General features: G+C 39.6%; 1 protein-coding gene across 1 annotated transcript in view; it reads right to left on the bottom strand.

Moving 5' to 3' along the window:
- The window catches only part of COL19A1 (collagen type XIX alpha 1 chain), a 311,359-nt gene that overhangs the window by 195,866 nt on the left and 90,169 nt on the right, over positions 1–25,324 (bottom strand). Inside the window, exons 11-12 of the mRNA XM_034766226.1 lie at positions 24,665–24,709; positions 19,436–19,480 (exon numbers count right to left, since the gene is read on the bottom strand). Coding sequence (XP_034622117.1) covers positions 19,436–19,480; positions 24,665–24,709 — 90 coding nt within the window. The remainder of the gene's footprint in view (positions 1–19,435; positions 19,481–24,664; positions 24,710–25,324) is intronic.

Raw genomic sequence — 25,324 nt, forward strand, 5'->3', positions numbered from 1 at the left:
ATCCAGTCAAGCGCTGAAGCTCCAGAGGAAAAATGAAATCCTACGACAAAGAAACTGCCACTCAGAAACAGCTATATACAACTGCTGAGCCTGACTCTGTGGTGATCTCAAAGACACCTTACAGTACTGGCATACATAGTGATTGGAATACTAGGAAGTGTAACTGGGAGAGAAAGTGCCTCCCCTTATGTCCCAGAGCGGGATGGTAGCGTGACAATTGTGGAGAAAGCAAAGGCTGCAGTGGGCTAACATTCCCCTTACTTCCATGTAGCAGAGTCAAGATGTGGCCCACATTTTTTAATTTGAAGTTTGATTTCTGTTTATAACACCTTTGTGTTATTGTTGAGTTAGGATTTTGCTGTAAAAGGAACAGACTTGGGGGCGTTTTTTCCCCCAGGGCTGATCTCCTAAGGAAAACTAAAAACCAATTTATTTCTGTCAGCGGTTGACAAAAACAAAGAACATTGGTTTCACAGAATGTGTTGGGCTGTATTTTTTTAGGCACCAATACTTTCCATGGCTTTGGCAGGCTATTGCTATTGTTATTTAGTCACTAAAAATGTTTTGCAGATGGTTAAAGCAATATCTAATATTTGCACTACTCAATGGACTGCAGTGCCTTTTCTGCAAAGGCTGAAACTTGCTGCATATAGTTCTATAGTACTTCTACAGAAACACTGTCACATTCTATATTTGTGACTATGTAATGTGATTATCAGGCCTTGATTATGTTGGTATCTGTTGCTTCTGTGTTTTTAGACTAAAAAAACCATTACTTTATCAATGTTACTGAACTATATGTGCAAGTTCAGTGGCAGTTTTTGGCTATACTAAACTTCTGAAATATCCTGGGGTGTGAGGTTTAGTCCTTTGTGGTGAGTGTGTACTGTATGAATGCTTTTTATTTTTGTATTGAGAAATCTGTTCTTTTGCTTTTCAGGAGTTCATGTGAATGTTTTTCCATGATTCGATCTATGAAGGTTGTATTCCAAGTTTCATTTTAAATTGGAAACCTAATTGCAAATCAGTGAAAATACTGGACTTCACCTGGTTTCTGCTTAACCAGCATGAAATCACAAATTTTGTCCAATTCTTAATGCAAAACCATGAATTAGTCCAAATTTATTTGAAACTTTATTGAACTATAACAAATCTTTCAATGGAACCAGATCTAAGTTTAAACTTTGTTACAAAACCCATCACTAAATGCTTAAAGTAGTTTCAGTCCAAGCATTTTGCAAACCTTAGAAATTAAGAAAGTGTATAGTGGTAATAGTTTTATGTGTTCATTATACAGTAATGTAAGACACTGCTCAATTTGATATGTTATCTCCTTAAGACATAGAAGTGCATGGAGGTCAGAGGTCAAGAATGAAAAGTGAGATAAGGATGAAGACATAGGAATGTATATGCAGCAAAAACGGTTTGGAAAAGAGGCATTTCTTTGATTTTATTTAACTTGTTCATTCTAGAGTGAGACGTGGTTTCCTTTTTTTTTTTTTTTTTTGGAACATTGTGCTGAGAGCATGAAGATAGTGAAACGGTTTCAGCAAGTTAGTTACCTGTGAAAGCAGAAGTTATGAGGGCAGATCTGGGAAAGGCAAAGATTGACTTGTCGTGGACTCAGAAAGAAGGGCGCATAGGGAGTAGTAGGGATATATATGAAGGATGCCAACTTTTATGTATTTATTGTTTGTCTATATCTTTTTTCCTAATCTTTTACATTGAATACCTTGCATATATTGCAAAGGAATACTTATTTTTATTGTAAATGCAGAATGAAAAAAATGTCAGATACATGCACCAGTCTCCCACATTAGGCATCCACATTTGAAAGTTTGGGGACAATATACCCACACATAAATGATCACTTTTTCTGTTAAATAAATCTGAAATGGTGAAATTAAATTAAATTGAACCTTCCCTTCTTTTAGTGAAGATATAGCAGAACTTAGCTGAGACTAGTAAAAAAAGAAATTAGAAATAGGTAGAATAGCAGACGAACATGGATTTTCTTTGAATTTCATTTTTCTTGTACTAAAGGATCTCTTATAATGAAATTGCTGCAAGAGAAAACATACATATGCAATGTCATTTTTAATGGGTGAAATATCTGTTTTTAAGATAATTCAAGTTATTCACCAGGTAGACACTAATATGCCAAAAAAGGAAAAGCACACCACTAGTTTGCTTCCATGCTTTGTCCCTGTCAAAGAGACTGCAACCCCGATTGTGACAGAAAGCCAGAGACAAAGTTCAAGTTCTCTCTAAACGTGTTCATCATCTTTTTTCTGCTAAAAATAATCTGATCTCTGCTTGAGAAAGTTGCCTGTATCAAGTCAAAAGAGCCTTTAATTTGTAAATGTTATTTACACATGACTGAAAGAAGTTGAAAAACACGAAGGAGATGAAAGCCAGAGCTGAAGGGAGTCATGAGTCCGAAAAGAAACAGGTACTCTGAGGTCTGACTCTGTGTGGAGTGTATGTACTAGTGTTTAAAGAGAAAAGGCTGGCTCCAGGAAGTATCTCCTGTACATTACTGGGTCGAATACAGCCCCGTTCAACACTCACAAAATGTTATTACCATCTGATACCTTTTCAGCAGACTACATGAAATAAGTCCCACTGAACACCTGTCCATATCACAAAAACAACTACCTCCGTTAGAACTCATTGATAATCTTGTTCACTATTTTAGCAGAGAACAGAAAAAATGATGGATGGTCTGAAATCACTACCAGAAGTAAGGTTCAGAGATAATATGGAGGAATCATGGAAGCATTTCGAACAAAGGTTCTTGCTGTATATGACTGCAATGGATGCAGACATCCTCAGCAGTTCCAAGAAATTGACCTTATTAGCTGGTGCTAAGACTAAATATTTATAATTTCCAGCTCTCATTCACAAACGGAATTGATTTTGATAGGGTCCTAGCACAGTTTGAAGCTTACTGTATGCCTAAAAGGTGCACCTAAGAAAGATTTCTCTTCCACACAAAATTATAAGAGGAATGTGCTACAGACTTGAAGCTAAAAAGACAGTCTTACAGTTTTGGCTCCTTCAGAGATTCCCTGATTATAGAGAAGCTGGTAGTGGGCTGCAGAGATAGGAAGGTAGGAGAGGATTTGCTGAGAGACTAGAAGTTGACTTTAGAAAAAGTCTTTCAAATTTGCAGAGGAGTGGAACATGCAAAATTGCAGGCTTTAAGTAGGGAGGAGAGTCAAGGAAGCATACATGCGGTATCCCACTGCAGCATATAGAGGACTGAAGAATATGAAAGTCTTAAAGTACAGTCATTCTGCCAAACAACACAGGCATAAGAAAACTGTAAATGCAGTGAGGGAATACACTGATGAGGCATTTTACATTGGTTTCATAGAACCTTATCACAGACCCAAGTAGCTGGATTATCTCACCATCTCTTCTTTATATCCCTTGCAACTTTTATTTTTTGTACAGAATAATTCTCTGCAACAGTGCATATAGCAACATCCATTGGTGGTAGCAGCTGCACTACACTGCTGATTTCCTTGCAGCGGAACCCTGCCAGTCCAATCTAACAGCATACCCTGGCTCAGCAATTCCCACTCAGACAACACTGCTTCCAGCTCGAATGAGAAAGGAGACTCTCACATGTCAGTAGCTTTATTCAGGTTGCTATGTTAAATAAATATATTGTACCTGCCAACTAGGGTTCAATTATGTTTGATTCATGTTGCTGTAACACCAGATCCCCTGCAAAGCCTCCTTCTGCATTTAAAATTCCTGTCAAAGGGAAAGCTCTAAAATTAGTTAGAAATGGCATAATTTCTTAGACATCCATTACTTGGTATGTAAAAGATGTTATTCTTTATATTTTACTATTCTACAGATGGAAATTGTTACACATAAAAATGACATTTCTGCCTTTTTCGTTCTAATTTTATATGTGTGTATATACACACACACACACACACACACACACACACACACACACACACACACCCTCTAGATAGTACACTAAAAATCACAGTCCTGTCAAAATTAGTTTCATTCACAGTCAGTTAATTGCAGAAGCAGGTTAATTAGACCATTTTAAATCACCTGGATCCCATGAGATCTGTTTAAAACAGACTAGATCTGAACAAGAGAATTTGGTATTCTTTGTTATCTTATGGATATACTGCAAGAAGAGTGATTCTCATGAGATTTTTGGTTAAAAAGTTATTTCCCACAAAATTTCCAGTGAAACCAGCCAATGAGACTCTTCCCGAAGAGTATTTTACCTGTGAGAAAGAATTAGAGGATTTGAGGAATTCAGAAATTCATAGAGTCATTAGAATAAAATCTCTCTCCATTTAGAGCTTGCAACAGCCACTATGCACCTTTATGCCATACCAGCACTTCTGCCACCATCTCATCCCACACCTGTCAGCTCCAATGGCCAATAAAAGCTTGATGACAGGTACCCCAGCTTGGGAGCAGCTAGTGCTCCTTCTTGAAACAATAGGGCTGGAATGTGCCTGCTTAGAGCAGGTTAAAGAGTAGCAGCAGAATCAACTGGTCTGCATTTTCAGTGGTGGCTGGACTCCAGTGAGTATTACTGCTTAAAAAATAAATAAAAATAAAATAAAAAACAAAAAGCTGATCCTGTCTGTACTTACACTCTATGTCTGTTTTTGTTCACAACAACAAAGCAATTACCTGATTTTATGACTGGATTTCTAAGTGATGTTTTTTTTTTTTTTTATATTAGCAAAGAACAAAAGTGTCAGAACACAAAAGGCTCATTTGTCAATGCTGTGTACTCACATTCTTGATGTCCCTGAAGTGAAAGGATTTAGAAGGTAGTTCAACATTTTAACCTACATCAACAATAGTTTGGAAAACTTGTATCTAAGACACTATGTATTAAATTGGCAAGAAGTACCAACTATTTACAAATCTCTGTGAATGACACTGGCAAAATCTGTGTCAGATCTAAAACCTTCATTACAGTGATTCAAAACAGAACTATGCACAATAGCTTATTAATAATCTGAGTACATGCAATATAGAGCGCACCTATGCACGAGTCCTGTGCAGTGAATCTGCAAGTGAAATAAATACTTCTGAACTTGTAGTAATTTCTGTCATATAAATTCTTAGACAGACAAATGCAACTAGCATCAGGTGACAGAAGTCTATCATCATATAGCATTTTCTCAAGTTTGGTCTTTGCTTTAGGGTTTCTAGTAATACTGAGGTCACCTGAATTCCATCCATCAGTAGGCCTTTCAATATCATTCAGTGATTGACAGAAACATGAACATAGACATTACAGAATGCTTGTGCAAGGATAGCAGAGTCCTCAAACTAATTTGGAGTGATTAGGAAACAGCAGCCTTAAAGGGACATTCCAATCGAGGTTAAATGTTTCAGTTTTATAAAAAGGAAAAAAAAAGTTTTTATAATCACCAGAAATATGCTAATTTTTATATTCAACTGAAACATTTTATTCAGAATTATATATTCCTTAAGTGTCTCAACCCAAAAATTGCAGTATTGTTCTAGTTCATGACAGAATATCTAAAAACAGGTTCTTTCCAAAATTATTTTATTGTTAATTATCTTCATCCTTCCAATCCCATTTGTTTGTTTTGTTGTGTTCTGCCTGTCAAGTCGAATTTAAGCTCTTTGAGGCAGGGACTGTCTTCTTTGTTACTTGTCTGTACAATGTCCAAACAGGGGGACTATGATCTATGATTGTATAATAAAACTACCTATGAACCCCAAATAGTAAAAGGTGAAACTGATTAGTCCATTTCATTGACAAAGATGAATTGCCCTAGAAATGGGTGGGATGTCTTTTAAATAGGCCATGCCAATACAGCTGTATTTTGCTTCTGCCTTGAGATCCACTAGTACATAAAATAGTGCAAGTGCAGAGTAGCACTGAGGACAACAGATCTCTACAAGTGCTCCCGGGTCTGCATTAGCACATCATGATGCAGGATCAGAGCCATGGCTTGCATTAGGAAGGAGTGAATCTTGTTGAATTAGAGGTTTGAGAACCTTGCAAACTATTTGATGGTTTCCTCAAACCTAATTAGAGTTCATTAGCCTTTCTTCCCGAATTTTAAATCCATGTTTTTCCCCAAGAATTAATTCACCATTCAAAAATGTTTTTCTAGCTAAAGGGAAGCTGATGCTAGGTTATCGTATGGAAGAACCTCCCCCAGCTTCTGAGAGCCAGGCTGGCAAAAATGCATGGCCTGTACACTGTATATATACGGTATCTATTTTTCCTGATTCATTTCTCTCTCCCTCATCTTTGCTCCTTTTACTAGTGTCTCTGCATTTATTTTTCACTTTGCCTATTCTCAATTCCATTTTTCATCCTCCCCCGCATCTGTTTTTCACACTTTCTCCACATTATTGGATTCATATACTAATGCTCTCTTTTGAAAGTTGTGCAATTAAGAAAAAACAGGTTTTCCTAGTTCTAGTTCCTATCTCTTTACTTGGACATAACAGAATAGCATGTTACAGAAAACTAGATGCCAACATATGAAATGAGTGGATTTTCAGTTACAGGTAGTAACGGGTAGTTCTGTTCTACTCAGTCTGACAAACTGTACTCAGTTCAATATATTCCACAAGAGTAAAATATTAGGGTGTGGCCGTGGTCCTGAGTGAGCAGGTCAGGATGGAGATGAAGTGATATGGGTGGCAGAGCCAACAGAGCAAGGAGGTCTGAGAACCAACACTGTCTTGGCCACACTAGAGCAATGAGAATGAGTTTGGCCCAATCCACCTGGAGCTTGAGGATTACCTGCGGAATGATCAGAATGGGGACATAGGCATACAGAAGGGCCAACTGTCAGTTGCAGTGGAAGGTGTTGGAGAAGGAGCCCATGCCAAGATCCCCTGGAGAGCAGAATAGTTGACACTTCCTGTATTCCCTCCTTACAAACTGGTCAATCACAGGGATACCCTGTGTTGTGAAGACAACCTGGAGAACATGCTCCTTCAGTAACCGTTCATGGCTTATGGAGAAAACCGAGGTGGTCAGCAAGGCAATTTTGCACCCCCAGCAAATGGACTGCTACCGAGTGAGCGATGTCTTCTTCGGTGCAAAATTGCCACAGGTTGATTGCCTCCAGCAGAGTAACTTAGAATGTACCCCTCCTCCCATCTTGTTCACATAGTACATCGTAGAGGAATTGTTGGTGAGTATGTGAAATACTGCATGCCTGATGAGGCCTCAGAAGGCATGATATGTATTGTGCACGGCCCGAAGTTCCAATACATTGATATGGAGTGAGGCTTCCTGTTCCAACCGCAGGCCCTTCAACCTCAATGAGCCCAGATGCATCCCTCCAACCCAGAAAGGAAGCGTAGATAACCACTGACTTGGTTGGAGAGAGCCAAGCAAAGGGAACTTCTCGGCACACATTGTTGGAGACTTGCACCAGCGTGGGGATTCCAGGACTGGTGGAGGAAGGTGAACCAACCTGTCCAGAGAATGCAGGGCAGTAAACCATTCTGAACCACCTCTGAAGGGGGTGAAGGCACACCTGCTGAACTGAACCAACTAAGGGGAAGCGGACATGTGGCCCAGACACACACAGACTGTTTTGGATGGCTGGGATTGCAGACTGAGGCAGAGCAGTTGAATTGCCTGGAAGCGGTCGGTCGGCAGGAACGCTCTCAATCTCGTGGAGTCTAAATCAACTCGATTTTTTGAGTGGGAGCCAAGGCTGACTTTGCAGTGTTTAAGAGGAGTTCCAGACGGTCAAGCAAATGCAATGCGTTATCAACATGGGTGAGAACCTCCTCTCCACAGCTGCCTTCAGCAACCAGTCAGTCATTGAGATAGGGGAAAATGTGGATTCCCTTCTGTGACGGTGCCCCCCATAAGGCTTTATAGAATATGCTTATGAATGTATATGTGACATAACTGGAATATATTTTAGGCTACATATGCCATGTAACATATCTATGTAAAGATTATTGAATGTATGTGCTATTTGTATGCATGTATCATTTTTGTATTCGAAGTTAGGTATATTGGCTGTGTACTGGCTTGATTTTAACTAGCCTAGTAGAGCATTTGGTCAGCTTCTTGAGAAAAGTGCAAATTAAGTGCCCAGTCAAAAACCACTTAAGCCAACAATGAACTTGAAGATGTCAATTCACATCCGAGCCTTCCCATGAATGTGGCTTGGCTGGTAAAAATTGAGTCATGCCTGGACATGTGGCTTGCCATGTGACTCCAAAACTCTATCTTGGAGCTGGACTTTGCATAGGAGTGAGGAGGGAGTCTCCATCCACAAGAGAAAGTCTATTTAAACCCCTGGGAGAGCCTTCCATTTTGTCTTCAGCTGGCTAAAGAGATAGCCTCTCCACCCCCAAGGATACCTGAAAGGAACTGGACCAAAGGACACTAACTACAGGGGGTGTGAGTGATTGCTGGACCCAGACTAGAAGGAGACTTACTGGATGAGGTTTACATCGGTATTCAGTTTCTTAGATATAGATTTGCATGTTCTATTTTATTTTGCTTGGTAATTCACTTTGTTCTGTCTGTTACTACTTGGAACCACTTAAATCCTACTTTCTGTATTTAATAAAATCATTTTTTACTTATTAATTAACCCAGAATATGTATTAATACCTGGGGAGGGACAGCATCTTGCTCTCTCAGTGTTATAGAGGGCGAACGATTTATGAGTTTACCCTGTATAAGTTTTATACAGGGTAAAATGGATTTATTTGGGGTTTTGACCCCATTGGGAGTTGGCCATCTTAGTGTTAAAGACAGGAACACTTCAGTAAGTTGCTTTCAGTTAAGCCTACAGCTGTTAGGGGACACGGTTCAGACCTTGCGTCTGGGTTTGCAGCAGGCTAGCACGTCTGGCTCAAACCAGGCAGAGCACTGAAGGCCTAAGCTGCCAGGGCAGGAAAGCAGGGGCAGAAGTAATCTTGGCACATCAGTTGGCAGCCCCAAGGGGGTTTCTGTAATCCAACCCATCACACCTTCCTCCTCAGATATGCCATGACCACCACCATGTATTTGGTGAAGACTCGGGGGACATAAAACAGGCGGAACAGGAGAATCATTTACTGAAAGAACAACAATGAGTCTGGTGGCACCTTAAAGACTAACAGATTTATTTGGGCATAAGCTTTCGTGGGTAAAAACTTCACGAAAGCTTATTCCCAAATAAATCTGTTAGTTTTTAAGGTGCCACCAGACTCCTTGTTGTTTTTGTAGATACAGACTAACACGGCTACCCCCTGATACTTGATACCATTTACTGAAAGTAATCTCCTACTGCAAAACGCAAACATTTCCTGTGACATGGCAGAGTCACCACATGAAAGTAAGCGTCCTCGAGGTCAAGAGCAACGCACCAGTCATTCTGAGACACCACGGGTGAGGGATAGCAATAGAGCGACCATGTGGAATCTCATGAACCTGATGAATTTGTTGAGGCCATGAAGGTTGAGAACAGGTCTCATCCTACCCTGGGATTTCATTATCAGGAAGTACCTGGAGTAAAAACTGTGGAAACAGTGTTCCGGCAGAAACTCCCCCACCACTCCCAACTTCAACAGAGAGCTGACCTGCTCAATGAGCAGTGTCTCATGAGAGGGGTCCCTGGAGAAGGATGGGGATGGGAGATGAGAATGGGGCATGGCGAGGAACTGGATTGTGTAGCCCCATCTAATAGTGACTCTGACTCAGCTGTCAGAGGTAATCAAGACCCAAGCATTGTAAAAGTGGGCCAGCTTGTCCCCAGGGGGATGGAGGAACAACAGGACCAATGTTCTGGATAAAGAAGTCAAAACAAGCTCTTGGCCTGTGTTGAGGGAAGGCATGAGGACTGTCTGAAGCCTGAGCCCAACTGCTTCCTCTTGTGGGATCTATCCCTCTTTCTAGGCTGGTCCCATTGTTTTGGAGGAAAAGGTTGCATGAAGGAATGTGGTGGGAGACATTGTTGCTGCTGCTGCACCCCATAGTGGCATCTTTGCCCCGAGGGCATGTACACCAAGGATCTCAAGCAATTCTGTGAGGAGGAAGACCACGAATGGCTGGGCTGCTGCTGATTCAAAGCCACCACCGGCAACCTGACAGGTGATTTGGCTTCGAGTGGTACAAAGAGCAGGATCTCCATGAATGAGGAGCTTCCCACTGAGTACAAGGTCACTGATATAGGAAGGGTATCAGTGGCCTTGGAGTTAGTGGGCAACGTAGGCCTGTATTGTTAGAGAATATATACCAATTGTATTTGCGTTTACCTCTATCTTGTTAGAAATTTAACAATGTGATCTAACTAGCTTGTAGATGCTAAACTCCTGTTCCTATCTATCATGTTTCATTACTATATTCTATTGATTCAGCGATTAAAAGGGGATATTAACATTTAGATGGAACTTGTGGTGTAATAAGATCATTGTCTTCATTTCTCTTTGAAATTTGTAGTAAACTACCTGTGAACGGTTTGATGGTTAATTGCCTTATGCTAATGAATGCAACTAAATTACCAGTGTATGCCTAGGAAACAGATTAGCTTCCAAACAACAATTTACCTTACCTATTTTCAGTCTAGGAGGCCCTGCTGTGACCCCAACTTGCTTCATCTATAAAGAAAGTTTGGCCTGATCCTATTTTATCTCAGATCTGCTTAAACTTTGACAGGGAAAGTCTAATCCCGTAAAACTGAGGTCTTCAGGTCTATTCTGGATTATCCTTGCAATTCTCTTGGAAGAATTTGAACAAACTCTGCACATGGACTGCCTATTGGACTATAGGCACCAACACCATCAGCCACCTCACCATCTCTGCCATGAAACTGGCCTACAAACTCTTTTCATATCTGTATGTATAATAATCTTTAACCATAGCATCTCTTTCTTTTCTTTGTTATTAATAAATCTTAGATTTAGGTAATAAGGATTGGCTGTAAGCAAGTACTTGGGTGAGGTCTGAAATATTCATTAACTTGGTGGATAATGTGTCTGATCTCTTGGGATTGATAGAACTTTATATATGGTGAATAAGGTTTTTAGTAACCCTCACTATATTAGACTTGGCTAGCTGCGTGGGAGCCAAAGTCTGGATTGCTTAAAGGGAACTGTATTTTGGCTTGTTGGTAACCAGTAAGATATTACAGAAGCTGTTTGGTTACTGGTCTGTGAAATCTAATTATAGAATAAACCACCAGTTTTAGGGATTGCCTGCCCTATTCTTCGCATTTTGCCCTGATTGAGCATTCTCAGTATAGCCCCTCCAGCGAGCATAGTCACATCAATAAACTAGGCTACGACAAAACGTGATGATGTGAGTCTGCAACCACACAGAGATCCGACTCCAGCTACGGGCAGTGAGAAGGAACTGAGGGGAGTCAGGGCAGTGATGCCTCATATAGCCAGTAAGGGGTCAGAGCCACGAGGCTCGAGCACCACCCTTCTACGGGTACTGCTAGGCAAGAGTCTCCAGCTCGCTGGCGTGCACACACCTAAGTGGAATACATGTCTGTATCTACTCAAAGAAGAAGCTGGCATTTTGTTATAAGATGCATCTCTTTAATAATTCCCTCCCAAAAGTGTCTAATTCCTGGACACAACCACCACATGTGCAAGTATATCCCCCTTTCCACGTAACCTTTCCAACAGAGTGCATTCCTAGTAGCAAAAATATAAGGAACTTAACTGGAATCAAATGTCATCTATACAATCATTCATAAAAAATTCTTTGTGATTACACAAGTTGAAGACGTATATGCCCTTTCCCATACAGAGACCCATTCAGCTAAATCAATTCCTTTGTCCAACTCCATCTCCCACCTTTCATCTGGGTTGTTTTCCTACCCATTTCTTTTTCAATCAAAATATCTTGGAAATGAAACCTTTTGTTCCAGCTCGCTTCTGGGTCAAATCTTCAATTGTGTTTAAAGGTCTAAATAGAGCTATTTTGTATCCAAATTTGACAATAAAATGTTTGACTTCTATATATTGAAAATACGGGATCTTTATATTATTTACATTATTACCTGTCTCTTAGTATGATTTCAAATTAGGACCCAGGAACAGCTGTACAAATTGAATAATCTTAGCTCTTACAGTGAATAGTTACTTTGATATTTCCTGGGGATACATTTAAAAAAATTATCCAAAGCTGCTAAAGTGGTCTAGATGAATGTTTTTTATTTTTTGGTGACATACATTTCTTTTAAACCCAACAATTGCTACAAGTAGCTATATACGGGCTCCAGTCTTGTTTGAGTTTACCCAGCATGTGTATGATTTATAGTTAACCCAACTGATTACATCTTTTAATTGTGGTGCATAATAATAAACTATATGAGGGAAAGCCAGCCCACCCCTCATTGTAGGTCTATGCAGACCTTTGGAATGCACACTTTGTCTTTCATGTTTCCATACCAATTTTAATAGCGTATCCTGCCATGTTTTTAACGTCATGTGTTTGACCAGTAAAGCCAGTCAAAGGGTACAGTGGTAGAGAAGAAGAATGCCAATCACCAAATACTGAATTGCATTGTGTCAAATGCCTAACCGGAAAGAGAAGGCTTCATCTTCTGTTTATTCACCTTGTTATTTATTCATGTATACAGTCTCTCTCATATTTGTACAAGTCCCAGTGATTAAGAACAGAATCTAATTTGGGGTAAATGGATTTTTAACCAAAGACAATGAATTCTTTCCAGCAAGGAATTGTTGTAAATTAGGACACTGACTGGAAGAAAAGGTTCAAGGTGAGGGATATTTCATTTTTAAAGCTTTTGATGTAAGAAGATTTTCCTCACAGAAAAATAAATATCTTTAAGACAGAGGGGCAAATCCTCAGATTGTACAGTTGTGATCGCTCTATTGATGTCAGTGGAGCAATGACACTTTACCCCGGGTGAGGATCTGCCCCTATTTTTTCTTTTGTTTCTAATTTTCATGTATGTTAACATTTTTTCAAACTTATGGAGTATAAAAATGAAACAAATTTGGGGAAAGATATTTGCATTTTACTCCTCTTAATTTATTCTACAAAAATAGCTAGAAAATAAACTGTTTAATGTAGTTACAGTATAATTAAGTTCAAATTGCCCCATATCCTTTCCCAGCCAGGAGCGTGTACTGCCAAGTAGGCATTATAAAACTATGGCTTGAGAAAGAGAGCATAGTTTGGAAGATAATCTAGGGATGGCGCTACGGGAGTGGTTAGCTAAGATTTTGGTCAGTGAAAAAGGTACCATAGGAACTATTAATGTGCATTATTTAAAAAAAAAAATCTGTCCAGGATCTTTTATTATACGATTAATTTCTAGTCCAGGAGCACAATATTTCCCCAGTTTTTAACTCAGAAATTGCAAAGATTTTATGAAAAATTTCCCCCAGACGAGTTTAGAATTTGTTCCCTTGATCCTACAGATCAAGAACCTTGAAACATTAAAAAAACTATTTTGAAACTTTTTAAAAGCCTTCTTGTATGATGGTTTTACAAGGTGAATGAGACGTGGATTTAGAATGAGACCAAACTTCTTTTCATTTGTGCCTTAAACTAGGATTATATCAAGTAGATGTTAAAATAAAGTATATTGAAAGAACAAAATTGTCTCACTCTTCTTTAGACTAATCCTATCAGAAATAAACTGAAGTGATAATGTAACTTTTGCACACTATTTGGCTCAATGGCATGACAAAGTGAGTTTACAGGCTGATCTATGGCTTCATTGTGGTGCTGACAGGTTCACTGTATGTTAAAGAATAATACTTGCACTGCTCATAAAGACAACAATCTCCAGTACTGATAACGGTGCCCATATCAATAGTATTAGAGGAATTGAAATGACAGCTCTGACCTTCTAGTCTCATGAAATACGTCTTTCTTTGGATTACTGTGCTTGCACAGAAGGGAACAAACAGTGCAGAATAGTGGAGAACAACTTACTTCCATACAAGGTATCCTTGTACATGAGATCAGTGCATTCCTCCTAGGTGCACAGCTTATGTGGATGCCACAGGTTGGATTCTGCAGCCTGCCAAGTTCACTTTGCACCATTTAAACAACACAAAGTGAATTTAAAGTAGGCAGACATTTGTACTTCTTTGCATCTTACTGGGCCAGCTCTCTCTCAGCTCCACTGTCCAGTGTAAAGGGGAGCAGAGGGTGGGAATAGGAGGAGAAGGAGCATGACAGAAAAAGGCTTTGCTATACTTGATCCATCAGTGATGGATCTTCTACTAGGTGTAAATTAAAGCTGTCCCTTTCCACCCCATATCTTTAATTTGAGCAGGATCATGCCACTGAGAATAAGGGGAGTGTGTTGTGCTTCCTGTCAGCTCCCACTTTCATTGTGCCCAAGCAGAGGTTGGACCAGCAAAGAATCAAGGCCAACAAGTTCACGTCTGATGAATTTAGAGATTGAAGACTAGGTCAGTTTTAAATGTTCATCTTTACAGACTTGCATAGTCAGCATAACAGAAGTGTAAAATTTAGTTAATTCTCACACATTTTTTAATACAAAGAATAGTGGTGTCATATTTGTTAAAAGTCACAGGTACTGTTTTAAACGGTATGAAATACACACCATATTGTCTGAATTGACATTTCATTTTATGTGACAAATCCTGATGTGACAGTGATTTTTGCAGTAATAAAATTAATTTTTCAGTATTACACTTATTTTAATTTAGCAACACTGCAATTTCAAACCTACTTGCTACATACAAGTATTTAATAAAAAAAAAACACCTCAACCTAATGTTGTCTAGCAAGTGAGCCATTACATGTATTACCATGGTATTTACACATCATCATGACTATAAGCCATGAGTCACAGGTGTTAATACATTTATAAAGCTGCAGAACAGCAGCACTGGAATAATGGGAAATTAATATAGCTTTATTGTGTTTAATATTCATTTGCATTGAAAAGAAAATGAATGATTAAATGATAGTACATCTCAGTTTTGGTTTTAGAAAGCCACTGTGTCCCTTATATCCACAAATCACCAGATGTAGCCTCTGAAGAGACTGAACCAGTTCAGTACATAAGGTTTGGGCAGGCACTGGGGAGGAAAGAAACTCCTCTTCTCTTTACATTTTTCATTGGCATGTAAATAAGAAGAGATAACCAAATCATATGTTACTATGTTACAACAGCAGATAAAACCCAAAAAGCGGTTCTATCCACAACAACAAAATGATATTTAGTGTTTGATGCCCACTTGATATTTTTAGATTTTCAAGACCTGAAAGTCTGTCAATAAGTTTGCTATGAAAGTCAAAGTTCAACAGATCATAAATTTGGGAGAAAAGTTCAATTTTTAGAAGAATACAGAAAACACTACTATTTACAAATACAAATAATAATTCAGGATGGAGGTTCAATAATTTACTATTCAGTGTTCTCAAAACAGGACTCGTATGTTCAGGGATAAGTTTCTAGAAATTAAAATAAATAAAATAGGGTATTCTAGTTACAAATTGTTTTTGCCTTTCTCACCTTCATATTTTCTTATATATGATCAGGAGGCCCTGAAATGACAATTTTTTTCCAATGTACTGACCACCTACCTTTCTTCATTTAAATTCCTCTGGAAATCCCATTTCTTCTTTTCAGCCCACAAATGCTAATCTACATTAATATAATGCTATTACCATTCACCCCCATTTGTTTATGAGCAAGAAAGCTCTAAGTTATCATCACACTCTGGTCTCACAGTGTGTGCTGTCCTTTATTAAGATTGTGAGCTCCTTTGGGTAAGGACTGTGTCTTTATTTGTGCGGTATATGGCATATACATAATACATATTGTTTAAAAATTAATGGTCCATAAACCATAATGTTACCTTTTGGGTAGCTAGACATATGATAAATGCAGGATGGTTTAACCTGCTCCGATTACTTGGCTTCTGTTAGAAATCAGATCCAATACAGTCAGAGCAGTGTTGTGTGATATACAAAAACACCACACCCCACAGGTTCAGGAATCTTCTGCCCACCAGTGATTGATCTCAGGTGAATTGCAAGTCATGGGCTGAGGCTTAGGATACTGGGAGAACAGTGTCCATTTGCCCTGTTAGCCAGAGAAAGAGCACTATGTCAGTAGCCCTCAGAAGAATAGAAATTAAAGGTGGAAAAAATGACCTAATCCACCTCAATCAATATAAATTATTCCCTACACTCTCTCTCCCAGTGCTTTGCCCAATCTAGTTTTAAATTGCTCAAGGTAAAGGTCCTCTATTTCCTTTGAAAAACTTCTCCATAGTCAAACATTCTCCAACTACCATCTACGTATACTGTAACTTCCATTAAGTGCAAAACATGCCTTCTGCATTTTGTTTAGAGCCAAGTATACTGTCAGCATTTAAATAGGGAATAAATTGAACAACTACTTGTTCTTATTAATTAATGTCTAAAGTGGCAAATTTAGACTTGTTGACTCTGTTTGCACAACGAAGAACTGTTACTACCAGGGAGTGCATGTTTTTAAATGGTCACCTTAAAATAAAGGGAAGCTGAACAAAGAGTGGCAGCAGCAGCTGGAATCATGTCCCTATGTCCAAACAAAGTTTATTCATAAGACTGAAGGAGATCATGGCACAGCTGCAAGGGAAATACTTATAAGTCAACAAGCACTTCAGAGCAGAAGAATGGGAAACATAACCAAAGGACTGAGAACTCTCTGTAGAGTTAGAAAAAAATCTTAACGTCAACAAGTCATATTTCAGAAAACTGAGACTGAATCATCTCATATAATTTTTAATGATTACAGATGTTTATTGTAACTTCTGTTATTTATTACCATACTGGATAATACAACATCTCTCTCTCTCTCTCTCTCTGTGCTCCTAAACAAACAACTTTAAATGTGACTAGATTTTTCTAATCTAGAACACATTTTCTTTTAAAGCATTAACAGTGGAAAATTGACTGGTACTTTTGATGAGGTGTGGTAGCCGGTTACACCCCAGCCCTTAAAAAGAGCATATATCATAAGTAGTCTGTACTTTCCTTAGTTCAGGAGCTATATCCTCCATTGTCTTCCTTCAACATGATTTTAAATTGGGCAATGTTAGGTACTTATATGTCCCTCATAACCACAGTACCAGAGCACCACACAATCTTTAATGCATTTATTCCCACAAACATACTTGTGTGTTAGGGAAGTACTATTATCCCCCTTTTGCAGATGGGGAATGAGGAAGAGAGAGACTAAGGCCTAGACCCACAAAAGGGACTTAGCCTTTGCCATATTGAGCATCACAACACCTAACTTTCATGTGCCTAGAAAAAACACAGGAACACCACTACAATCCACAAATCCTGAGTTAGGCACCTACACTCCCTATACCATGAACAGAGAGAAATAGGCACCTTAGAATGTCATCCACAAAGCCAGCATGATAGGGAGCTGCCTAAGTTAGCCAATGGGAAATCATAACAACTAGGGTGTGTACTAAGCCCTGCTCCTCTTCAAGAGGTAGGTCCTGAAGTCTGGGCTGCAGGAAGACACCTATCTCTGCTTGTGATTCACAAATCAGGGAAAGACAGGCATTTGCCTGCCTAAATCATGTGCAGGGCCAGATCCAATAGGCACATTCCCCACAAAATGGCTGGGGTGTGAGGGGGAGGGGAGGAAGGGAAAGGAGAAAGATGTCCCTTAAACCTTGTGGTCACAATACTCCCCTAAGATGTGGGAGAGTCCTAGTTTTCAAGTCCTCTCTCTGCCTGATGAGAAGAGATTGAACAGGGATCTGCCACCTCTCAGGTGAGTGGTCTAACCACCAGGCTACAGAGTCATGCTAATTTTTTCTCTCACCCAAATAATATTTAATTATCCAATCATTTAATTAAAGCAGAACTACTTACATAGGAGACATTGAGGGAGCCCCACATCAGAATATCCCACAAGCAATGGGTAAAGCACTCACTTGAGAGATGGCTCTATTCAAATCCCTTCTCCTCATCAGACACCAGGTTCCGGGAGTCCCCAGGTGAGTACCCTGGCCCTGAGGCTAAAGGTTATAAGGGAGGTCTGCCTCTAGCTTCCCACCCTTCACCTCCCTGGCTGTTTTCTGTGGAGGTAGGTGGCCTCTGACAACCATCTTTCTCCTGGTTCATGAACTGCTCTGGGGCTCAAGTAGGAGATAGGTGCCTGTGGTCTAGGGTGAGATAGCAGTGCACATGCTCAGAGGTAGAAACATAAGCACTGAGGGAACTTTTACAGCAAAAACTTAAGCACTAAGCAAGGCGCCTATGGGTTCAATGGCAGCTAAGCAGGAGTTTTGTGGCTAACAGAGGTGCCTAAAAACAGGAGTCAGGTACTTAAGTACTTTTGTGGATCCCACTCTATGTGACTTGCCCAAGGTAACATAGGATGTCCATGACAGAACAAGACTGCCATCCAGATCTTCAGTGGCCTGAGTAGTGCTCTAACCATTGGACCTCTAGTATGTCCACAGGAGAATTTACAAGGGGCTACACTTTGAGGAACAGGCTACTGTACTTGTGTTCTATTATGGGTTTCTGGTGTTGGAATTTGAATATGATAGTATACTTTGGTTAAGAGTGACTGACATAATAAATATATTAATAGGAAAAAATGTAGCGTATAACCACATGTTCAGTATTTCTCTCACACAGAGACAGAAATTCTGCAGTGGAAGAGCAAGGGAGGTGTAAATCAAATCCACATATGTAAGTAAATGCAAGCCGGGATTCTGCAGTGGGAATTCAAAAAAGGCAGGCAGGTTTAAGTCTTGGATATAGTGGACTAAATTTTTACCTCAGTTACACTGGTGAGACTCCGGAAAGTCAATTCTGCCATTGGTTGTCCCCCAACGATTTCAGTATCAGTTGGATGTAAAAGAGCAAAATTTGTCACCTGCTAAATGTTATGTAACTACATACAGTGATCTCTATTAAAAAGTCAGCTTACATCAATAGAGGTCACATATAGGAGATAATATAGTAAATGTTGATTTTTGCTTCCCCCCCGATAGTTATTACATAATTTTACACATTTGCAAATTGATTGGTAATTAAAATGTATCTCCAAACTAATTATTTGTATTCTCACCAAGTAGGACATGCTGTGTAAATAAAAAGCTGCTAGTTACCATGGAAGTAAGGAATACAACCATGTTAGCACCCTGTAACTTGAAGCTTTATCAAGTATTTTTGTCATGCTAGACACTGTAGGGTTAACATAAAATCTTATCTATATACACACATCCTAACACAACTGGCTGAGAACACTGAGAACATTTTATTATGTCTAATTAATATGAACCATATTGTTAAGTCCTTATTCTACCATAGCAGAAAATAGAGCTTTGTCTGTGAAAGAGCTAAGAACTTCAGAACCATGTGAGGACAGAAGTTGTCTCAAGTATCATAGGTTGAAAACATTTAACCACAAAAACCTGCACAAATGAAGTGATTTACCTTTTCACCTTCTTCTCCTTTATTACCCTCAAAGCCACGTTCTCCCTGTTATGAAAAAAAAAATCACAAGACTGATTGACAGGAAATTTTAAGCAAATGTCATATACATAAACAATCTACACAACTTCTATTGCATTTAATTGTATTTCAGGTTAAAAATAAGGCTTGACAAGACTACACAACTTGGATACTGAATATCTTTTCAGCACCTCAAAAGATCTGAAACTTATATGGAAAACTGGAATGGCTTTCTACGAGTTTGGCAGCTAACTCTGTTTATAGTCCAAGATACCAACCCTCTCATTGTTTTAAAATCAATGTTTAATTTATTTTATTTAAATTTATAAGTGTGACTTGCCAGGTGTCAAGGCGCTGTTCAATCATTGTGTATACAAAGCTTATTCAACCAAGAAGACCTCTCTATGAAAAACGTACAGAATGATTTGAGCTTTGCAGCATATGCTGAAGGTTACTATATCCCAAGCTCAGATGGATCCAAAGGGAAGTAGATTTCTGATTTGAGTATCCTTCACCAAAAAAGACCGTTACCATTTTCCTTCCATTTAAATTATGGAATTCTTAGATCAAGCGCTGTACCTGAACATAAAAGTTCTGGTCTCTAATGTAGTCAAAATGCAAACTAACAAAACTAACATCTTTAATTTACCCAGATATGTGACGGGTTCCCTCTGGGGTACCGCCTAGAACTGGGGTGTGATGGGTTTGGGCCCTTTGGGGTGTCACCTTATGTGCTGGGATGCCACTGAGTTGGCCTATTCTGCCATCCTGGGTCCCCTTTACCTGGCCTTGCTGGGTTAGGCTCACAAGCCTCTTCCAGCCAAGCGCACAGGCAGGGCCACACCCAGCAAAACAGAGAGACAGAGATCGACTCTGGAAAGATTCAGCCTTCAGGGCTCACCCCAACACTCTGTACCCCTTAAAGGGAGTGGGCACCAAACCCAAAGGTTTTATGAAATTCACCCCCTCCCTCAATGTGGAAAGAGATATGCACAACTCCTCCCCCCCCCATTAGAAATTACCTAAACTGGGTTATATTATAAACAAGAAATACGTTTATTAACTACAAGAGGTGAATTTTAAATTAATATAAGAGATAATAGACAGAACAAAGAAGATTACTGACCAAATAAACCAAAATACACAAGCTAAGCTCAATATACGTAAGAAACAAGCTACAAAATGTAAATTCTCACCCTAAATGTTATTTTAGGCAGGTTGCAAAGTTTTTGTGGTTCAGAGTTCCAGTTATATTCCTTTTGAGACTGGACTCCTGTCTCAATCTAGACTCCCTCCTTGCCTTCCCTTCAGGCGGCTTTAACAGTCTTTTTTCTCGGGCAGACAGGCCATGGAGAAGAGGGGTCCTACTTGCCTTCCTCCCCACCCTTAAATAGGATTTACATAAGGTCGGAATCCTTTGTTTCCAAACTTGACACCTCTGAGTATCATGAAATATGTGGTCAGACAATAAGACTAGATGACAAGTGGAAGTAAACCACATAACAGTTCTGGGTTCATCATGCATTTATTCCCCACTGTGATTATTAATTGCCCACAAATGTGTTTTTCTTAGCAACAGTAAATTTAGAGATGTTCGTGCAAATGAACATTTGCAGGATATCTAAAAGACTCTCTCCTCTCCTTCCACACTCAGACTCCTTTAAATATGTAGCCCTGTTCTTTCAATGGGAGTTTTAATAGTGCTATGTTAGTGGAATAATTTGCTATTTCTAGTTTTTAAAGCCTGGTCTACACACAGAGTTGAACGGAAAAAACTAAAGGAGTGATTTTATATCATTTTAGTAAAACCTATGCAATTTTCTATATGCACACTCTGATATCCATTTAAGTCAGGCTTATTGCAAGTGGAAGATAAACAAACGAGCCCACATACAAAGTCGCACTGGTTTAACCAAACCAGTTTAGTTTACCCCTAAAGCACATGTTCCAGAATGGTAGCCTACACAGAAGCGCACCTACCACAGGACTGGAAGAAGCCATTTCTGAACTGGTTTAGTCCATATCTATCAGTAAAAGATACTGCTAAATATATGCATATTGCACACAAAAAGCTACATTAAGAGAATTAAGGTTGCAAAGTCAAGCACTTAGGAAATCTTAGTTTAGCCTTAAATTTAGCATATACCTTTAATTACATAATCACATACTATTTTTATCCACAGGATAAAATGTCTTGTCTCATTCAATGCACAGGAAATACAGTGCCCACTCAGTGATTCAATATTTTATTTTATCATCACTATTCAGTAGTGGCTCTATGTCTTATTCGCTGCACAGTTATCAAACCCAGTTTTCAAATCATAATAGTGCTTCACACACAAATTATCATCACAATACCCCCATGGCATGAGAAGGTTGCATTATCCCCAATTTACAGTTGGACAGTTGAGACACAGAGAGAGTAAGGTCAAAAGTTTCCACTAATTTTGGGTGCCCAAGGTGAGACAACTAGGGCCTGATTTTTCAGAGTATTTAGCATTATATCGTACTTTATATGTTTGAAGCAAAGCTCTCATTAATTTCAGTTGCAGTCTTGAGTGCTCAGCCAATCTGCAAATTATCCCAGGGTCTCAAGTCAGGCACTCAAACAATGAGGAACACACAACTACTGACCATCTGTGGAAAGTTTAAATAACACCTCCTGCACCCCAACCCCCTTCCCTGAGCCCTCTCATACACCCTGCATCCCTCCTCTGCCCCAATCCCTTGCCCAGAGCCCCTTCCTGCACACCACACCCCCTCCCACACCCTGCACACTCTCCCGCACCCCAACTCCCTGCCCTGTTCCTGCATACAATTTGTCCTCCTAGATGTGGTCCTCAGCCCAAAAAGTTTGCCCACCCCTGCTCTAAGGCAATTGAATATTGCCCTAACCATGAGACTATCCTTTCTGTTCCTGCAGTCTCCTGCCTCATTCATGACACACCTTTCAACTTCTAAATTAAGGATAGCATAATGTATACAAACAAAGGGCCCAAATTAAGATTGCATAGGCATATACTACTGCATGCTCAGTTGCTTTGTACACAAAAGAACCACAAGGGGGATGGAGCTCATGCAGTCACACTGTGGGGGTAACACATGCACAGCCTGATCAATACCAGGAGCTGTAAGAGGCCTGAGCATGCTCAATGAGGATGGAATCGTCCACGTTTCTAGCTGCTAAGAACTGAAGTAGTATCTACTGAGAGTGTGCACACAGTGATTTTTCTAAAGCTTATAACTTGGCCAAATTTGGGCAGACATGGCTCCCCTCTTGCCAAATTTCAAGTCTCTGCTACAAGATATGGGGGTGCTTTAACTTTTTAAAGAAAAGGTCACCAGAATTTTTTAATATGGGTAAAACAATGTTTTCCCCTAGCTTTGTTCTTGGAAACTGCTGAACCATTTTGGATGAAGTTTTCCAAAAGCTTTCAGCTTGAGCAGACGGGGATGAAAATTTCAGCCCAAATGCTTAGAGTTTGGCAAAGTTATAAGCAACTAAAAAGCCAAGTCAGAGGGATTGTCTACATTACCTGCCAGACTGGCAGCAGCAATCGATCCAGCGGGGATTGATTTATCGTGTCTAGTATAGATGCGATAAATCGACTGAGCGCTCTCCCGTCGATTCCAGTACTCCACCAGAACGAGAAGCGCAAGCAGAGTTGACGGGAGAGCATCAGCTGTCAACTTACCGCAGTGAAGACACCGCAGTAAGTAGATCTAAGTATGTCGACTTCAGCTACATAACTTCAGCTACGTGAATAGCGTATCTTACATTGACCCCACGTGGTAGTGTAGACAAGCCCTCAAAGTGGGAAGCGTCAAGCAACCTCAACAGCTTCTTAAGTACCACCAGCCCTGCTACAATAAACATGCATCTTTTTATGAATTACATCTTTTGGGGTCATCTTATGTCTTGCTAATTGAACATTTTGGTGCTGTTACGGTATTCTGTTCACGAGTACAATAAACATATTTGTCACATTTCCAAGCAGTGTGAGACAGCTGAGGCTAGAACATTCCTGACCCAATATCTGGAAAGATTATGCTTTCTCATGAATATAAAAAGAATGAAGGTATGTTTGTAGCAAAGTTCTTTTTTTTTAAATAATATACTGTAGCAGAATATGTTTCTTGAGTGTTTATTGCCACTATGCTTGCATGTATATGTTCAGATTGAGGTCTATTGCCTGTCCCAAGATCTACTGCCTATAAAATAATGCTTCATTTATCACTCACTTATGAAGGAGGTTAACAATAAAAGTTTTATGTAAGTGACATAAAACATCTAAATGAATGAAGTTTAACTGTTGAATACATGGAAATACAAATCTCAAACATAGAACAATATCATGTGCATGAATTTTAGACTTTCCTGTCCAAAAACTGAAGAAAAGTTTGTTCTTTAAAACTTGAGTATTATTGTTAACAAGTCTTTTAAGATTACATTTTATGGATAATTTGATCTAATCAGAGCTAGCAATATATTACCCAAACTGCCAATATGAAACACCAGCCAAACAGTATAATGAGAGTTCAACAAGCAACATAGCTTCATCCAAACTTTTAGGACAGAATGCACTGAGGTGGTGGTCAAGGCAGCACAATCAGCCCATAGGGTGTAAGGAATGCCTTGTATTGCTTTGTAGTGACCCCTGCCAGTGTTCTGAAGATATGTCACCATCAAACTCCCAAAATAAATTAATTTATTAGGCACCCATTCTGGATTCTAGGTACTGAAGTGCATCCAGCCTTCCTGAGGGAGACTCAATACCATGTGAACTCTCTGAGGGCAGGAATAAATAGGAGAATGTTGTACCAAAGAGAAAATTTGACTGGGAAGTCAGCAAGTGACCGCACTGTCATCCTCCTCCTTCCTGGGATTTCACCAGGAAAGGGTAGTTTTGAATTTCTGAATAAGCACATCTCCAAGCTAGGCTGGCATAGCCCAATTTTGAGGCCTAGCCAACTGATTCCAAGCTCCTAATGCAGAATGACATATGCAGGTGGCTGTGCCTGCGCAGGCATTTCTCGTATCATTTCTGGTGCCAGAGGCCCAGTGATAGAGTTCCACTGGCATATGAAATGAATCTTACACCCCACATGTAATTTAAAATACTGACCAATTTCTATAGATAGTGAACAGCTGGGAAAAAGAAGGAAGCTTCAGAAATGCAAATATATAAAATAAAACTAAAATGCCTTTACCTTGGAACCAGGAAGGCCAGGAACACCTACTAAGCCATCTTCCCCCTGAAACAAAATGTACATAACTTTCATTATTTGGCTCTCACTCACATGAGCAAACCACAAGAAAAATCAAAAACTACTTATGCCCAGCAATATTTTCAAACTAAGCAAGTCCCAATAGTTTTACAAGTGATTATGGATAGATATTGGACTCTTTAATCATTTTGTATATTATATGTATTTTTACAGCAACATCCTGGGTATATGCTGTATAGCTATAAACATACTGCTAATTTTTGTTGCTTTGTTCAAACTATATTTCACTCAGAAAATCGTGAATAATGATTAGTTGCAGTGCATCAAGGAGTACTGCCAATTCTCTTCATTTTACTGTGAGTGACAGGATTTCAGAGGTTTCTGGAGCCCATTGTGTGATGACATAAGGAAGCTCCAGCTCCCTCATAAAGTTCAGCCCTGCCAAAAGCCAGAAGAGTCTCCTCTGTTCGTTGTTTTCACAGGAGGGAAGGAGGAAGCAGAGAGCCCAGCAGCTCAGAGCAGGTCCAGTCCCTCTTCTCCCCTCTCTTGTGAGCAACTGGGACAGAACAGCACATCTGCTCCCCTCCACTACTCCCTGCAGCACCCAGCCTGGGAAGGGAAATGGGGAGGGGTGAAGAGCCT

Source organism: Trachemys scripta, chromosome 3 (assembly GCF_013100865.1).
Source record: "Trachemys scripta elegans isolate TJP31775 chromosome 3, CAS_Tse_1.0, whole genome shotgun sequence".
NCBI classification, from domain to species: domain Eukaryota; kingdom Metazoa; phylum Chordata; order Testudines; family Emydidae; genus Trachemys; species Trachemys scripta.